Source organism: Pisolithus orientalis, assembly GCF_024613125.1.
Source record: "Pisolithus orientalis strain OTSU chromosome Unknown F5J12scaffold_32, whole genome shotgun sequence".
Classification (NCBI taxonomy): Eukaryota; Fungi; Basidiomycota; class Agaricomycetes; order Boletales; family Pisolithaceae; genus Pisolithus; species Pisolithus orientalis.
This window is the reverse complement of record NW_026260813.1, coordinates 187,762-204,159: the sequence shown is the minus strand read 5'-3', so window position 1 is coordinate 204,159 and position 16,398 is coordinate 187,762. Positions and strand designations below refer to the sequence as shown.

Genomic DNA, 16,398 nt, shown 5'->3' with positions numbered 1-16,398 from the left:
TGAATATGCCACAAACCTGTACTGTTTTTGTTTGAAAGATAACTACATCTAGGTGAAGGTATGAACAATGGTTGCGTATTGAATATATACAGAAGATATCATGCGATACTGTCCACATCGGAATGGAGTAGTTAGTTACTCTGAGTTCCGTTCTCAATATAGAAAATATTGCTGTTAACGTTATGCACAGTCCCCGGCTGTAGATGAGGGAACGGTTTCAAAGGCGTCTGTGGGCGAAAGACGAGACAGTGCGTGGAGCCACCGAAATGGAATGACCCAAGCTCATCCCCCTTCTTCAGTCTGTCTCCCTCCTTCACCGTAACCGCGCACGTAGATACTTCCCCGAGCCCAACCGCGACGAAGCACATCAGTCCAATCACTGGATTGTCCGATTCGATGAAGATCAAAGCACGCGCAGCGATCGCCGTTACAAAGTCTTGGGAGCGAGAGACGACGTCTGGATCGGGGTCATTGTCCAAACGTGCGGCATAATACATGCCCGGGATGAGGCGAGTGTTCCGAACTATTCCATCCACGGGACTGTGCCAACGATGATAATCGAGAGAACTTAAAATTCCCTGATAAACCGTGCCGCCTACGAACAGCGGTGTAAAGGGGTCGTGGTTAAACATGTGGGAGAGCGAGTACGAATTCCCCTTGATCCAAAACTTGTCCACGGCTCGAACGTTGGACTGGATCGTGTGAACGTGTGCCTCGCATGCGGCAGTGATTAGATTCGAATTATCAGGATCGATGACTCGGCGCATGTGAGGCCGGAAACGTCTGGTAAAAAAATCGTCCCAGGACGTGAAGCCGTAGTGATTCCGAGGGTTGCTGTCTCTGCAAACCCACGCATCATAGAAACTCGTCCCAAGTCTCTCCGACATGACGTCTACGGCAATGGGGCTGAACCAGCATTGCTCGTTCGTGGTAAGAACGTAACGAGATTCGGGAGAGACGAGGAATGCAGCCCAGACGTCGAAGATTTTGTGAAGTTGGGCGTTCACTTTTGGATTGGTGAAGATGTTGTAACCAGATGGAGTGTTGCAAAACGGAGCGAGGACAGCATACATGGGAACACCCATGACAAGGTTATTGGCACCACCGAATTTGGGCGCCTGAGTGATGATCCGGTCGAGGGTCTTCATTAACTCCTTATAGTCGTTAACCTATTTCGCTGTTATTCAAAGCTTCCGGACATCAAGTAAAGCTACTTACATGATCTAGGTCACCGTCTGGTCGGCGGACTTCATCAAACATCGTGTGGAAGTACATGAAGAGTTCGGGATCACCCTCTATGAGCCGCTGGAACTCCTGGATGACTGGAGCGAGTGGCCGAACATTGAAACACTTCTTGTCGGCGGGTAGTTGAGCACGAGGTAAAGTGAGCTGATCATAAGTCCAGCCATCAAGGATGGCTGGCTTGCGCATAACCCATCTACCCACGTGGTTCGGGACGTATGCGCTGTGTGACATAGCTTCTAATCGCTACGAGAGAAAAAGCAAGAGATGGTTGATACTGGGGAGTTCACTTACCATCTTTTTATCGTACTTGAGTACGTTCACTTGCTAAAGATCAGGAAATGCACGCGCGGGATCTGCTGCGCCCGCGGGGTACGCTGATACCATATGACCGGGATGAAACAACAATCTGTTTCCGCAAATTCTCTCACGACATTATTTATCCTAGATCGATATCCGTGGACCGTGCTCGCTACCCTCCGGAACAGCATGTAAAAATATTGATGATTAGGTTGCCGTGCCGGTTGAGTGCTAGCACAGTAGCATGAAACCAGAGTGAAATTAATCTGTCCCTGCGTACGATCAAAGCTGCGCGTGGATTCCAACGATTGAAGACGTACCCGATGGCATGTGAGGGTTCCGATCGCTTAGAATTATCGACAATATGTCCCTACGAGTACGGCGGATGGGCTGATTCTGCCACGCCGTTTATTTGTTCTGCCAACCGCATCGACTCGATCAGGACAGGGCACTCCATGGATAAAATGCTTATACGTACAGACAATATTTAATTCTCCGTTGTCCTCGCAGAGGTGCGGCTGCCATAGATGACCGGAATTTGGTGTAATGAACTAGTGACCTGCAGTAAACTTGATTGAGTGTGGAAAGTAGCTCGAAAATGATCAGCCTTGCAGTGCTACAAGTCACAACATCCTTTAATTGTTGTACACAGTAGTGTGTGTAAAAGGTCCTTGGCCGACTCCGGTGAAGTGGATGGCGTACGCTCTGCGACATTCAACTAGCACATCTGGATAACTCACCACAATTTTCCCGTTATAAATCTTGTCGATTGAGAGAAACGACCAACACGATTACACTTTGCTGGAGGCGTCCAGCCATGGCTTTGTGACAATGTCACCATGATCAAGGGGAAATGTCCAGAGATAATGAAAGCCAACCAAGGGGCTGTTACGCACCCGGGCCGCGACCTTCCGCAGCATATTCACAAATATCCGTCTTCAAGGAAGGAAAGAATCGATTGATTGGTGTGTTCTGTGATCCGTGCTTTCCGGATTCTGCCTCACCTCCAAGAAATATCCATACTCACAGTTCGCCTTAGCTGCTTGCGGCAACATGGGAAAATAATAGGTATCGGGTAAACACTGATGAAGAGTGATGATGATCTATCCTTCATTCATGTGGTACATTGGAGCTACTTGTGGAGCACGGCTCCAGCTGCAGACCGCAGTACATTGCATAGCCATACAAGGGCTCGTTCTTGCAGGGCTAATGGGTTTATGACGGCGGCACGTATCCACAGCCACGGAGCATAGAAGTCAAGCTTTAGCACGCAATACAACCTCCCCAGGTACGAAGTTGGCCATGGGATCCATGGAAATACATGGCTCCAAAAGCATCCTTGCGTACCATGTCATTGTGGACATGTAACCAGTCTGCTCCCACTAAACCCCGGTGTCTGTGAGTTTCGTCGAGCGCCACCACGGACTTTTCGCCGCAAGTGCAAATGCGTTCTGCAATATGTGGGTGGGCATCGATGAACTACCACCATACCATATGTGAGTAGCTGAATGGGTGTATTTGTTCAAGACGGCCACTACCTTGAATGCCCGGGAGGGGTGCTCGCTCGTGGGGTATGTCTTTCACTTGTACACCACGTCGTGCGGCGAGGAGTTGGTAAACTCGTAGTATGGCTTTCCTTTCTCATTAAAAAAGATCCTGCCCGATCCTTATAATCCTTTTTTCTGTCCTTCTGGCAGAATGGTTCTGGGAAACCAGTGTGTTCCCTGGAGAAACCAGACCTAACATCCAGTCCTACCTTTTACTACGCCGGCGATGGACTATACGAGAACTTCTGCCTGACGCAAATACGTAGGCCCCATTCACACTCCAGCACCCAGCGACCGCGGGTGTAGTGAAACACATGTTTCTGTAATGGAGCGCCCTTGTGACCTTCTCACGCACGATATCGACGTAGACCCTGCAAGAAAAGGGAATAAAGAAAGCAGGAAGATCACTAGTTGCCCCTAGGGAGGAGGATCGTCATTCTGATATGTGTAGAACTTACATACCTAGTCTCAGTAATAAAAAACGAGGTATGTACATTGCATGGAGCAGTGTGTATGTTACATTTTCTGTCAGGCAGACAGCCCCTAAGCTCGAGTTCTTTCTTAGCGCACCGGTGATCCGGCTTGGCGTTAGCATCCTGGGCCGGAACTGGCGTAATGATGGAGATTGCCAACGTTCTCAGGAAGAATGCTGGCCATGTGAGGTCCTTCCGTCCGGATCGGCTTTTGGACAGGGGATCGGCCTGTCGTTTCCGTGATCTCCTTGACCGGTGCTCCACATCAGTGGTATCTTCTACTACTTTTATGAGACAATTCGCCTTGTCCAGCCTCCTTTGCCGGCACCTCTCCTTCGTCGACAAGGAATTGTTTGATGACACCGTCGTAGTGAGGCACGATTTCAACGCTGGCCTTGTCACTTCGTACCTCACACAGCGGGTCAAATGACTGAATAGCCGACGGCTCCTTCATTGCCTACAACGTACGGTTCTACTCACCAACGCATAATTTCACACTCTGTGATACCCTCCCCAATATCAGCAAGCTTTTTCGTGCTGCAAGAAGACAGTAGTTAACATAGAAATGCGAACGGAGGAGGGAAGTGCGGAATGGCAAGGCCCCCGGCCACACACGGGAAGTCGATAAGATCATGTAAGCAATATTGGCAACACGAGGGGCCTATTGATTCCATTTGATATCGCTTTTGGCAGCAGCTGAAAACCACCATTAGTGGATCCTAAGTGTTCCTTTAAAATGGAACGTAGCCTCGGTTCCAGCCGTGTTCCGGGAGATTCCGAAGCTGACCGGAAATTTGGAACCGAGACTACACCTTAAAGTTGCATCAGCGCTTGTTGTCCTCTATGACGCTGCATCTGTAACATTAACAAACAAAATAAAACAGGCGATTGCGCAACTTTTACAGCACTGCGCAACTTAAAGACAGTGACCCGCAACTTTTGCAGTCATTAATACTTTAAATATATATGGCCTGTGATTTTTTGGGTGGATGGCCACGACACTAGATGTACAACTGTAGGATCACATGTCTATATCATCGCCGAAGAAGGGTTCGTGGATCAAGTACTCTGCCAGTCCCCGAGCTGTGCGGTAAATGAGATCATCTTCGTGCTGAAATGCCTTCCCCTCCTTGACAAGAGCGAGCATCACTCTCCAACACTCGGGGTCGACACTCCCATAGCTAAGACCTTCAAATTGCTTGACCGCAGAGTTGTATGGCTGAGGACTACGACCATCAAGCAAGTACCGGCCCATGCCATTCCACCATACTTGGCGCCAGTCGTCAACACACCTCTTGTGGTCCTGGCAACACGGCGAATGCACCATAGGTGGTGGCTCACATGCCACAATACGGCGGTGGAGTTCGAGTCGCTCCTTGACTCTGAGGAGCGTCATCCATACAGGGACAGTAAGAAGCTCATAATCGGCGTGGTTGAGTTCGTTTATAGGCTTTGGGATGAGCCGTCTGAATGCGTAACAGAAGATGTCCTTGATATGATATTTTAGGGCAATGGAGATCAGTGTGATAGGTTTGATGGTATAGCGGCGAGAGGCGAGTTGCTTGATGGCGTGTTCACGGACGTCCTTGGACTCATACATGCGACTAAGCTCAAGGAGCTGAAGAAGGGTGGTCTCGGATGCCTGTGAAGTATCTGGGCGCCATCTGAAATAACAACATCAATATATAGCATATTTTCAATGGCAGCATACGGATCGACCTACTTGTTGTAGCACACGGACAGAAACAGTTCAAATCCTAGGTCGGAGACTTGATCAGGCACAATAATTGGTTTTTCGTCGCTGTGTCCATCAGTTTGGGGAAGTCCGGTACTGTCTTGTGCAGCAAACATAGACTTAAAGGCGATGGATTTGTCGGAGAGAACACTCTTATGGACTTTGAATAGTGAACTTTGAGCCTGGATGTATTGTAAACAGCCTGATAGATGTTACTACGATGCTAGGTAACTCACCTGGAAGACATGGGTTCCGTCTTCGTAGTAGAACATGTGATGTCGTCGCATGGGCATGGTTTGGGTTTGGTCATCCATCACTTTGCAGAGGGATTGGACTTGCGTCGACGAGCAGGACATGTGGCTGGCTCCGCTGACAGGAGTAAACAAACCACAACAATATTTGCGAAGAGGGCTAAGCCTCGAGATCAACGGTATATTGATGCTGGGGACAAGTGATTACAGGATGTAACTGCGTCGACATGAATGCTGATTAAACGAATGTGGGTGGTACCTCAAAATTCCATAGACATGAATGTGGATTACGGTTAGATGTAAGTGGATGACCATTCATACTCAATAGCATGTTACCTCCAAATCAAAAGTAGTCGGCCGCACCAAGGAAATAATCAGGTGACCACGGATTTACATACGGGTGTAAGAGGGGGGAGTTGACCAGTGATCCAAAGGGATCAAGATCCTGTAAAAATTTGGGGGGCAACGAGACATAGCGATTCACAGTGGCGAGAGGCGCCTGGCCAACGAATGTGGGTGGAGGTGGAGAAACCGAGAGACCCTTCAATTGAGTCGGGAGGTCAGCCACATCCAATAAGTCACTGTCGCCTGATGGGAGAAAAACTGTTGCGGTGTGAGCACATGTCAAAAACAAAGAAATGGGACTTACGTGTTGATGGCCTGATGGATCCACCATGGATGCGAGGAACTTGGGTGCTGGGCGGTGGCTGAGTAGAGTCAGTTGAACTCTCGATCTCGATTACCGGTGATTGATATCGGCCTCGTTTCCCTTTTGGTTGGTCTGCACAGAGGGGAAAATTCAGAGGTCAGCTGTGATTAGAACAGGGTTCTGGTCATCGTACCAGGGTGCTGACTGCGTCCCTGCTTCCGCATCATGGATTCAAATATTGTCCGTTTGTCTTCGGAGTCTTCACTTGAGGCTGCTGGAGGGATGGAGTCGCTACTCTCTCGAAGCTTTGCTGGCTGGAATTCACTACTCTCCTGATGCTGTCTTAGACCCCAAGACGCATATTCCTCTTCCGGGACATGACCGCACAATGCTGTGTTGATATATTAGTAGTTTAACAGGTGGAAGGCATAACTCATACCTATAATTATGCTCGAATCTGTGCCACATTTAAACCGTCCTCGATAGTAGAATAGATCCTGGCCAGTCGGAAGGTCCTCGGTCACTGCGAGTCCGAATCGTTGTTTCTCCTTGAAGGCGAGTTTCCAACAACAGCTCGCCTTACTTTTACCCTTCTTGTGCATAAGTGCATACTCCATCGGACGCGGGAAAACGTGTTCTCTGAGGTACTTGTCGACATCGTCGTGAGTCCAGTCCCGCCGGAATGCGAATTTGGCCGCATTGGCACCAGTGTGCACACACTGCCGATGTTCTGCTGTGTACATTTCTGTTCTCGACAGTGGTTTTGTCTGGATCAATTCACCTGCCTGTATATCTGTGATTAATACTTGTTAGGAGCTAGTTCAATAGCACATACCTCATCCAATGCATTGATCAGTAGTAGCCACGTTCCAACTAAAACATCCTGCTGGGACCCATCATGGTTACCAGATGGGACCCGCTTCCCAGTAGAGTTAGGTTTCTGTGATCATCAATATTGGAGTATGGACACTGGCTTAGGAAGTGGTCCAACGCACCTTAATTTTAGTTGATGTAACTCGTTGTGTCCCACTGCTACCAGCACGGAATCCTTTCAGGACCTCTTCACGCACATGCTGGAGGGAGTTAGGCAACTCCATATTGCGAGATGTCTTCCGTTGATGGAACACATCCAAAAGCCGGTTGCCGGTTGCAGGCTCTACCTTTACATCCATAGTCAATTTCGGGGATTTGTTGCTAAACTGTGCTTCCGGGTGATTACTGAAACCATGCGTGCACTCACGACAGTGATAACGTGCATTCTTGTTGGCAGGTGCGGTAAACATCCTGCAACTGCATTGTTTTCCGTTCTCATCGAAATAGCAGCAGAGCCGCTCGTCGACATCTGGCATGGAGGGATTGGACCAACTACCGGCAACGAGAGAAGGAGTGAGTGAAGACTGAAGCTCGAGGCAGGACTCTGAGTTCTGATGTGTCTGTCTAATGTTGACTAAGCCGGTAGTGTTGTGCTTGTGCTCAACTCGACAACCACTGAATTGACCATGACCATATGTACAGTAAATACATTGCATGTATGACTAGGGGGGGATCAAAAATAACCATCTGCATCGAAGAGAGTTAGAACGGCGAGTGCCTGACACCAGGTTTTTGCCCGTCTTGCCCATATGGGCTCTGCTAATGATACTGTAACAAACCGTGTTCCCTGCCGACCAATTGCGATGTGCTCCTCTGTTGATTCATCACCTTCTGACCCATGATCATCTCCATACCCTGCTGGTGTGATATCTTCAATGACAACGCGGTCAAGCACTGACCAAAATTCTGCCTCGTCTTTGACACATGCGAAAGGTGATCCTTTGCCAGGAACTTCCACTGCTTCATGGCGCACTTGCTCCTGGAGGTCAGCTCCAACCCTTCTCAGAATACCATTATGTTCGTTTGTGGCAATTTCTTCGTCATCGGCCTCTGGCTCCTCGTCGGGGCAATGGCCCGCACCCGTTTGGCCATTCCGCCGAACCCGTACATGGCCGTGAACGCCATAATATCGCTCAATAGTGAGGGGATGGATCCCCTCATATTCGTCGTAGTATTCTCCTAGTGTGACATTACTGATAAGCCGTAAATCCTGTGGATATGTCAGTAAAATTGAGTGCGGCCCATCCTTAAAATGATATGCTTCACACACCTGTGGACTTTTATTATTGGTCGTTGGCCCGCTAATTGGATGAAGGTTCCATTCGCACTGGAAGTCCTCACAATCATCATTAATTTCCCGAAGAAAGAGCCTTTGAATGAGCCACAGGTGACTGCTGTCACCAGGATTAAGGCAGTGAAGTCTTTCACACCGAGAAAAAAATCCCCGCCAGCGGCGTACAAATTGAGTTCCAACTTCGACCCACACGCGTTCAATCCTCGAGTTTCGGGTAGACCTGTAGTACATGACATCAAAAAGACAGCCATTGGCGCGTAGTTGTGACTTACGATCCCCACATAAATGATCCACGGTTGGGACCTCGGACAGCTACCATGTATGTAGCCACGTCGATATTTTCACCACCACGATCACCTCTCATACGTGATGGCATTCCATACTCTGCCTGTGCATTGAGGAATACATTGAAAACGGTTGATGCGAGGTTGTCTGTACTGGCACATAAACCAGTAATCTGTTGAAAGCGTAAGGTCAATCAAACATGTCAGTAAGCGCTGCGACACACCGTTCGACAGTAACCATCAATAATTCCATGGACCACAAATCCCCATCGGATGAGTTTGTGGTGTCCGTCAATGTGCCAGAGCGCATTTGACCTCTTGACACGATACACCCTGCGTTTTATAACACGATGTTCACGTAACCGCTGACCTAGTCTATCAACGCGAGACAATGACTGCCATATTCGTTTTTGTTGGACTCGAATCCCATGATGGCGTAAGTGTCCGAGTAAATAGCGGAATCCAGACTCTGGTTTGTGTTTCTTGAACGCCCTCACAACTACATCCAAGTCATCATTGCTCAATACGGTGTAGCTCCGCTTCAGGCCATGTTTCCGCATAGTTCGCCAGAGTGTCATGCGGCTAATGCCTAGGATGCGAGCAAGTTCACTGAGACTGATGTGACAGCTATTATCGGTGACAACCTCAGTAAGGAAGTCAGGGCATACAGACTTCTGAGGCCGTCCGCGCCGACCATTCTTGGACTCCGTTACAAGCTCAGGTATACTAACCTCTCGCCATTCACTTGAAAAGAAGTCAAGCGCCATTCACCGACAGAAAATCGGACATACAACATATTAACAACCTGTGCCACGTCCCGAAGATCTTGCACTGCCTGCCCAATGAGCCTTGCGACACCCACCAACCACTCCTGAGGCAGAGATTCGTCCTCATGACTAGAACCACTAGGGATAAGTGCTTCGAGGATGGCAAGTGCAGTTGAAGTGAGTGCGTCTATGTGGAATGAAACCCGAGTGGGATCCGGAAAACTATCAGATCGCAGGACATAAAGAGCTTGATCGTACACTTTCTTGATGGTTCCATGAGCGGTCTGGATATTAGCTGGCCATCTACCAAGGCTGGGCTGTGGAAGGGGCAGGAACGCTAGCTGGGCGATAGAGCTCATGTCCACGGCATCGACATTGCTGGTGTGTCGCCACTGTCTCAGTAGTGCGACACCATTTCCCACGGTCACGGGCCCACAGGTGCGGACTTACCTTGCACTAGAATCAGCTCCACTGCCCTCGTCGTCGTGAATCCATGCAAGACTACCAACGATGCAAGTGCCAAGGAGCCCGAGGAAGACGGATATACCGCAACACAACTTGCTATGTACCAACTACCAGTGCGAGTGCGGGCACCTGCGGTCGACATTGGATTCCCATATCATATTTTCGTCGAAACCACCACCGACACAGCCCATCGCATGACAAGACGAATACTACAGCCATGAACATGTTTCAATTTGATGCCTCTTCGTACTCATTTTATCACCTGCTTTTTCGCTTGCCCGGAGTTGCCCCCATCCTCGTCCGGCTTGAAGACCAAGATACAGAAATTCACTGCTCTTGCCCTTCACCGCACCAAGCTCCATCCATTGGTCCACTCGCCACCAGAACTGTCTTCACATTTAAGCGCTTGATCGGCCGCAAGTTCAAGGACGTGGAGGTCCAGGAGGACATGAAGCACTGGTTAGTACATGCGACAATTGTTAAATAGGAAAGCATCTTATATCATCTGCAGGGTGTTCAAGATGCTCGACCAGCTGTCGAGGTTGACATCGGTGGCGAGAGACAACAATTCGTATGCCTTTTCACCCCTCTGGATCAGTAAGAGAACTAATATACTTTCTAGAGTGCTGAGGAGTTATCGTCCATGGTACTTACCAAGATGCGTGAGACCGCCAGGCAGTATCTCAACAAGAAAGTCAAGTAAGTTGCGCGTATACTAGTTAGGAGTCCCCCAGTGTTGACTACTATTATTAGTCATGCGGTCATTACGGTCCCCGCATACTTTAACGATGCGCAACGGCAGGCCACCAAGGACGCTGGTCAAATCACTGGCCTTGAGGTTCTTCGAGTCATCAACGAGCCGGCGGCCGCGGCACTGGCATATGGCCTTGATCGTACCGAATCATCAGTGATTGCCACGTACGATCTTGGCGGTGGTACTTTTGATATCTCCATCCTGGAGATGCACAAAGGAGTCTTCAAGGTCAAGTCCACCAATGGAGACACCCACTTTGGTGGCGAGGACTTTGACATCGCTCTTGTTACCCACATCCTCAACGAATTCAAGAAAGAGTCGAGCATTGACCTCAATCAAGACTGCATGGCCATTCAGCGCATTCGTGAGGCTGCCGAAAAGGCCAAGATTGAATTATCATCCACGACGCAGACCGAAATTAACTTGCCATTCATCACCACGGACGCAACCGGTCCAAAGTACATCAACTTGAAGTTGAACCGCACTCAATTTGAGACCCTTACCGGCCCTCTGATCCAACGTACCGTTGATCCCTGCAAGAAAGCGTTGTCCGATGCTGGAGTCAAGTCTAGTGAGGTGAACGAAGTCTTCCTCGTTGGTGGTATGACCCGCATGCCTAAGGTCGGTGAGTCCGTGAAGTCGATCTTCGGTCGTGAGCCGAGTAAAGGTGTCGATCCCGATGAAGCCGTTGCCATTAGTGCTGCTATCCAGGGTGGTGTTCTCGCCGGAAATGTCACCGACATTCTACTTCTCGACATCACCCCACTCTCCCTCGGCATTGAGACTTTCGATGGTATCATGACAAAACTCATCAACCGCAGTACGACCATCCCAACGAAGAAGTCGCAAGTTTTCTCTACCGCTGCCGATGGCCAGACCGCCATTGAGGACAAGATTTTCCAGGGTGAACGTGAACTCGTCAGGGACAACAAACTCCTTGACAACTTCAATCTCGTCGGTATTCCGGCCCCGAAGGGCGTCTCTCAAATTGAGATCACTTTCGACATCGATGCTGGTATGTCTCTTATACAGGTCTTCAGATAATTTCCTCATCCCTTGTAGATGATATCGTCCACGTCACCGCCAAGGATAAGGCAACCAACAAGGATCAGTCTATGACGATCGCGTCTTTGTCAGGTCTGAGCGACAAGGACATTGAGTGCATGATCTCTGACGCTGAGAAGTATGCCGATGTGGATAAGGCCCGTTGGGAACTCATCGAGGAAGCAAACAAGGGCAAGTCAGTCTGTGTCGACACAGAGAAGGGTACGTATTTACTACATGGTGCTTCACTTTCCCGCATTGATTCGCACCTGTGATAGCAATGAACGAGTTCAAGGAGCAGCTTGATGCTGCCGAGAGGGAGAAGGTGTCGAAACTCGCTGGCGAACTTAGTGAATTGGCCTCGAAAGGCCTCCCGGCGATGCTTCTGTCACTGCCGAGCAAATCGAGGAGAAGATCGGCGAGACTCAACAAGTTTCGCTAGGCCTTTTCCAGAAGGTGTACGAGAAGCGCGGCGCAGAGAATGCGTCCTCCACGCAGTTAACGCAAGGCTCTGAGGACACGCCCCCCACGCTCTTCCTTGTCCTACTTGTACTTCCGTCTGCCACAGGTCTACTCGAGGTAGTCAGATCTCTGAGCTGTAGTATGGGTATCTTCATATTATGATAAAACGTCTTATTGATCCACTCGAAAAAAAAAATGGAGGGGTGACTGCAAAAATTGCGGGTCACTGTTTTTAAGTTGCGCAGTGCTGCAAGAGTCGCGCAATCGGCTATTTTATTTTTGTTTGTTTAATGTTACAGATGCAGCGTCATAGTCCTCCGAGCCAGTCAGTCGGTACAGTTCATGAAAGCTAGAGTACCCGAGACCACAAAAGCTGCCGCCAAGCAGAAGTACAAGTAATGTTTTCTGTTCCATGGATTAGTAGACGAGTACCAGTAATACGTCACTTTCATGCCAAGGCAGTGTCAGGGACTGATTTAAGAAGTTAAAGTCAGTATCTAATCCCTATGAACCTGATGCCGAGGTAAAGTGTATTCGCTTGCAACAATGTTACGATGTTACGGAGCCTCAGGCTAATATGTATCTTGTACCTAGCGATCGGTTCTGTTTCTAAAAGTGCGCCCGCTGACCAGCAGGCCCAGAGAGGCCCAGAGTGCATCTCCAATATATTACAACAAATGTCCACGGTCGGAGCTTCGAGTCTAACCAATTTCGATGCTCAGATACTCCGTACGTAGGTCAGTACTGTTGGTATTTGAAAAATAACTACAACATGTCAGCTCTGGTAAACTCTCTTCTGAAACACATCAACATAAGCTATAAACTATGAGATATCATTCAGTACACATAATGTAGAACGAGTCCAAGAAAAATGGATAGATAAAAAATCGTCCACGTTGCGAGAGTTATGTGGTTAGTCCATCTCAGTTCCGTTTTCGATGTAGAAAATATTACTGTTAACGTTATGCACAGTCCCCGGCTGTAGATGAGGGAACGGTTTCAAAGGCGTCTGTGGGCGAAAGACGAGACAGTGCGTGGAGCCACCGAAATGGAATGACCCAAGCTCATCCCCCTTCTTCAGTCTGTCTCCCTCCTTCACCGTAACCGCGCACGTAGATACTTCCCCGAGCCCAACCGCGACGAAGCACATCAGTCCAATCACTGGATTGTCCGATTCGATGAAGATCAAAGCACGCGCAGCGATCGCCGTTACAAAGTCTTGGGAGCGAGAGACGACGTCTGGATCGGGGTCATTGTCCAAACGTGCGGCATAATACATGCCCGGGATGAGGCGAGTGTTCCGAACTATTCCATCCACGGGACTGTGCCAACGATGATAATCGAGAGAACTTAAAATTCCCTGATAAACCGTGCCGCCTACGAACAGCGGTGTAAAGGGGTCGTGGTTAAACATGTGGGAGAGCGAGTACGAATTCCCCTTGATCCAAAACTTGTCCACGGCTCGAACGTTGGACTGGATCGTGTGAACGTGTGCCTCGCATGCGGCAGTGATTAGATTCGAATTATCAGGATCGATGACTCGGCGCATGTGAGGCCGGAAACGTCTGGTAAAAAAATCGTCCCAGGACGTGAAGCCGTAGTGATTCCGAGGGTTGCTGTCTCTGCAAACCCACGCATCATAGAAACTCGTCCCAAGTCTCTCCGACATGACGTCTATGGCAATGGGGCTAAACCAGCATTGCTCGTTCGTAGTAAGAACGTAACGAGATTCGGGAGAGACGAGGAATGCAGCCCAGACGTCGAAGATTTTGTGAAGTTGGGCGTTCACTTTTGGATTGGTGAAGATGTTGTAACCAGATGGAGTGTTGCAAAACGGAGCGAGGACAGCATACATGGGAACACCCATGACAAGGTTATTGGCACCGCCGAATTTGGGCGCCTGAGTGATGATACGGTCGAGGGTCTTCATTAACTCCTTATAATCGTTAACCTATTTCACCGTTATTCAAAGCTTCTGGACATCAAGTAAAGCTACTTACATGATCTAGGTCACCGTTTGGTCGGCGGACTTCATCAAACATCGTGTGGAAGTACATGAAGAGTTCCGGGTCATCCTCTATGAGCTGCTGGAACTCCTGGATGACTGGAGCGAGTGGCCGAACATTGAAACACTTCTTGTCGGCGGGTAGTTGAGCACGAGGTAAAGTGAGCTGATTATAAGTCCAGCCATCAAGGATGGCTGGCTTGCGCACAACCCATCTACCGATATGGTCCGGAACGTATGCGCTAGGTGACATGGTTTCTGAATGCTTTGAGGAAGCCTAACCTGTAGGGGTAAACGCACGAAGCGAGGGGTCGATATTGGGGAGACCTTACCACCTTTCCACTGAATTTATGTAGTACGGTCACTCGCTGAAGACCAACAAGTGCACGTGCAAGATCTGGAGGGTCCGAACGGCACGCTAGTGCTGTATGACGGGAAGGCAACGCCAATTTTTTTTCCGCAATTTATCTCCCACGACAATATTCATCCTAGATCCTCAGATCAGCGAACAAAATGTAAAATGATTAACAATTACGTTGACGAGCCAGTCAGGTGCTAATAGCATAGCGGTTTGGAACTGGAGCAAAAGGAGGGAATAGTGGCGGAAAAAAATCAGTCAATCCCCGCCCGCTGTCAAAGTCACGCGCAGATCCCAAGTCATCGAGGACGTACTCGAGACTGACCTCCAATGGACAACATGTCCATGCGACTACGACGACGTCATTTGCATCAGAATCTGGTTGCGGACGATGCCATTGATTCGCTCCAATAATACACGTCAGGGCAGGATGCTGGGCTAAAAGCTTACACGCACGCAAAATATATGTGCCTCCGTTGTCCTCGCGGAGCAACGGCTATTACTTATGGATGACCGGTGCTGTCAAACTAGACTACTAACCCGGCAAAACCATCCGAGGGAATACAGTCCACGGCAACCTCCGCTTGGAAGTGTCTCGTCGTAAGGCTCCTTTCGCGCTCGCTAAGACACTTGTTGGTCAATGAAGGGGCTCGCTCAAGTGCGAAAGAGCTGTTAATAATGGTCGTGTCGTGTATGTAGCCGTTTCTCAGGAAGGCTACCCGAGGGGAACTTAACTAGCTCTTACTAGTTAGATGGGCCAGGACCTCCGTTTTGGAGGCAGGGGTGTGGTTCTTTTGTGTTTTATAAGACGGTCGACAGAGGTCATTGACATCGTACCGTGGGCCGTGCTCGTTAAGCCACAATGAGAACTGGGCTCATTCAAGCACAAAGAACTGTCAACCAGTGCGCTGCCAGTCAGTGACGGGGATCATGGTCAGCAACCACGTCAATGAAACTTCACTGAAGTTCACTTGAACGTGATTTTCAGCGGGCGTCCTCTTTGGGTAATAGCAACTGATGAGGCTGGACTCATTTGTCAGCTAGCCACGTGCAAGCTGTTGAGCTGGTGTATTCATTTGCGTTCGCGCGAACGTTCACTCGACTGACCAGCAGAACACTGCAATGTCGAGACCCACGTCACTGAGCTGTTTCTTGGTGACTGTATTAATACAATGATTAGAAGATAAGATAAAATTGCAAAGGGCCCACGTACTACTTTTGAACGGAGCCCATTGGCACGCTGACATACTGGCGCAGCAGAGTCGAGACCTGGCCAACTTCTCTGGTGGTTTCCCACTATAGTGTCCAAGTACTACTGATTTGGGGAGTACAACAAGTTCGTACATGCACACTGGATATTTCTCAACATCTCTGTGACGCTCATTGTGTGAACCATGGCACCTACTAGATTAGGACAGTTTCAGTCGAGAAATAAGTCGAAGGCCCCTCATGCACCTACCTCACGTGGCTCGAATTATCTGGCAGTGCGCTGAGCTTGCCAGTCAAATTGTTGATGCCAAGCCGTCATAAACGTAGGGCGTCCAAAGACCCTCGGTCCGGATCGCAATTTCTCGGGCCACGAGCTCTCAAATTTAGTCGTGTTCAGGCCCGTCAAGCCGAACCGGGCCATGACTACATTGGTTGGGGCACACATAATTTGATCCGTGTCTCCCCAAACTCCATTTGCCGTTCGCTTTATCCTCCGAGCGATATATATTCACACCCAATGTTCCTAGCGGTATTACTGGAAAATAGATAATACAGATGGAAAGTGATCAAGACCTGTCCTTCCCACACGTTCATTCACGTTGCACTGATCAGACCTCTTCATGGCCGCTTGAGTGACAAAGATCCGGCTATAGTCGTGCATTTAATGCCTTTGATCTGTGCAGGGT

General features: G+C 49.1%; 8 protein-coding genes across 8 annotated transcripts; 1 reads left to right on the top strand and 7 right to left on the bottom strand.

Annotated features, from left to right (window-relative positions):
* Nucleotides 1-127: 127 nt before the first annotated feature.
* F5J12DRAFT_850569 (phosphatidylserine decarboxylase-like protein) lies at nucleotides 128-1,632 on the bottom strand. Its single transcript, XM_051746514.1, has 2 exons — nucleotides 1,219-1,632; nucleotides 128-1,169 (listed from the first exon to the last, which is right to left on the bottom strand). Exons 1-2 carry the CDS (start codon nucleotides 1,474-1,476, stop codon nucleotides 132-134), a joined length of 1,296 nt encoding a protein of 431 aa, XP_051597115.1. The 5' UTR covers nucleotides 1,477-1,632; the 3' UTR covers nucleotides 128-131.
* Nucleotides 1,633-3,555: 1,923 nt separating this feature from the next.
* On the bottom strand, nucleotides 3,556-4,270 carry F5J12DRAFT_850563 (uncharacterized protein). Its single transcript, XM_051746513.1, has one exon. The coding sequence runs from the start codon at nucleotides 4,014-4,016 to the stop codon at nucleotides 3,828-3,830; it is 189 nt and encodes a 62-aa protein (XP_051597114.1). The 5' UTR covers nucleotides 4,017-4,270; the 3' UTR covers nucleotides 3,556-3,827.
* Nucleotides 4,271-4,404: 134 nt separating this feature from the next.
* Nucleotides 4,405-5,604, bottom strand: F5J12DRAFT_850559 (uncharacterized protein). Its single transcript, XM_051746512.1, has 2 exons — nucleotides 5,286-5,604; nucleotides 4,405-5,226 (listed from the first exon to the last, which is right to left on the bottom strand). The coding sequence occupies exons 1-2, from the start codon at nucleotides 5,411-5,413 to the stop codon at nucleotides 4,584-4,586; spliced, it is 771 nt and encodes a 256-aa protein (XP_051597113.1). The 5' UTR covers nucleotides 5,414-5,604; the 3' UTR covers nucleotides 4,405-4,583.
* A 997-nt stretch (nucleotides 5,605-6,601) lies between these two features.
* On the bottom strand, nucleotides 6,602-7,077 carry F5J12DRAFT_725130 (uncharacterized protein; the record flags this gene model as incomplete). The annotated part of the gene is made up of 2 exons (XM_051741596.1): nucleotides 6,602-6,982; nucleotides 7,033-7,077. Coding segments are annotated over 2 exons (426 nt in total), but the record flags the coding sequence as incomplete, so codon positions are not given.
* A 675-nt stretch (nucleotides 7,078-7,752) lies between these two features.
* F5J12DRAFT_956376 (uncharacterized protein) lies at nucleotides 7,753-8,583 on the bottom strand (the record flags this gene model as incomplete). Its single annotated transcript, XM_051749870.1, has 2 exons — nucleotides 7,753-8,280; nucleotides 8,341-8,583. Coding segments are annotated over 2 exons (771 nt in total), but the record flags the coding sequence as incomplete, so codon positions are not given.
* Nucleotides 8,584-8,884: 301 nt separating this feature from the next.
* Nucleotides 8,885-9,067, bottom strand: F5J12DRAFT_703837 (uncharacterized protein; the record flags this gene model as incomplete). Its single annotated transcript, XM_051740542.1, has 1 exon — nucleotides 8,885-9,067. A coding segment is annotated over one exon (183 nt), but the record flags the coding sequence as incomplete, so codon positions are not given.
* Nucleotides 9,068-10,103: 1,036 nt separating this feature from the next.
* On the top strand, nucleotides 10,104-12,120 carry F5J12DRAFT_895674 (heat shock protein 70 family; the record flags this gene model as incomplete). Its single annotated transcript, XM_051747854.1, has 6 exons — nucleotides 10,104-10,343; nucleotides 10,392-10,451; nucleotides 10,503-10,579; nucleotides 10,634-11,649; nucleotides 11,697-11,900; nucleotides 11,957-12,120. The coding sequence occupies 6 exons, from the start codon at nucleotides 10,104-10,106 to the stop codon at nucleotides 12,118-12,120; spliced, it is 1,761 nt and encodes a 586-aa protein (XP_051597109.1).
* An 891-nt stretch (nucleotides 12,121-13,011) lies between these two features.
* On the bottom strand, nucleotides 13,012-14,600 carry F5J12DRAFT_329684 (Phophatidylserine decarboxylase-domain-containing protein). The gene is made up of 3 exons (XM_051738925.1): nucleotides 14,478-14,600; nucleotides 14,141-14,427; nucleotides 13,012-14,091 (listed from the first exon to the last, which is right to left on the bottom strand). Exons 2-3 carry the CDS (start codon nucleotides 14,396-14,398, stop codon nucleotides 13,054-13,056), a joined length of 1,296 nt encoding a protein of 431 aa, XP_051597108.1. The 5' UTR covers nucleotides 14,399-14,427; nucleotides 14,478-14,600; the 3' UTR covers nucleotides 13,012-13,053.
* Nucleotides 14,601-16,398: the final 1,798 nt, after the last annotated feature.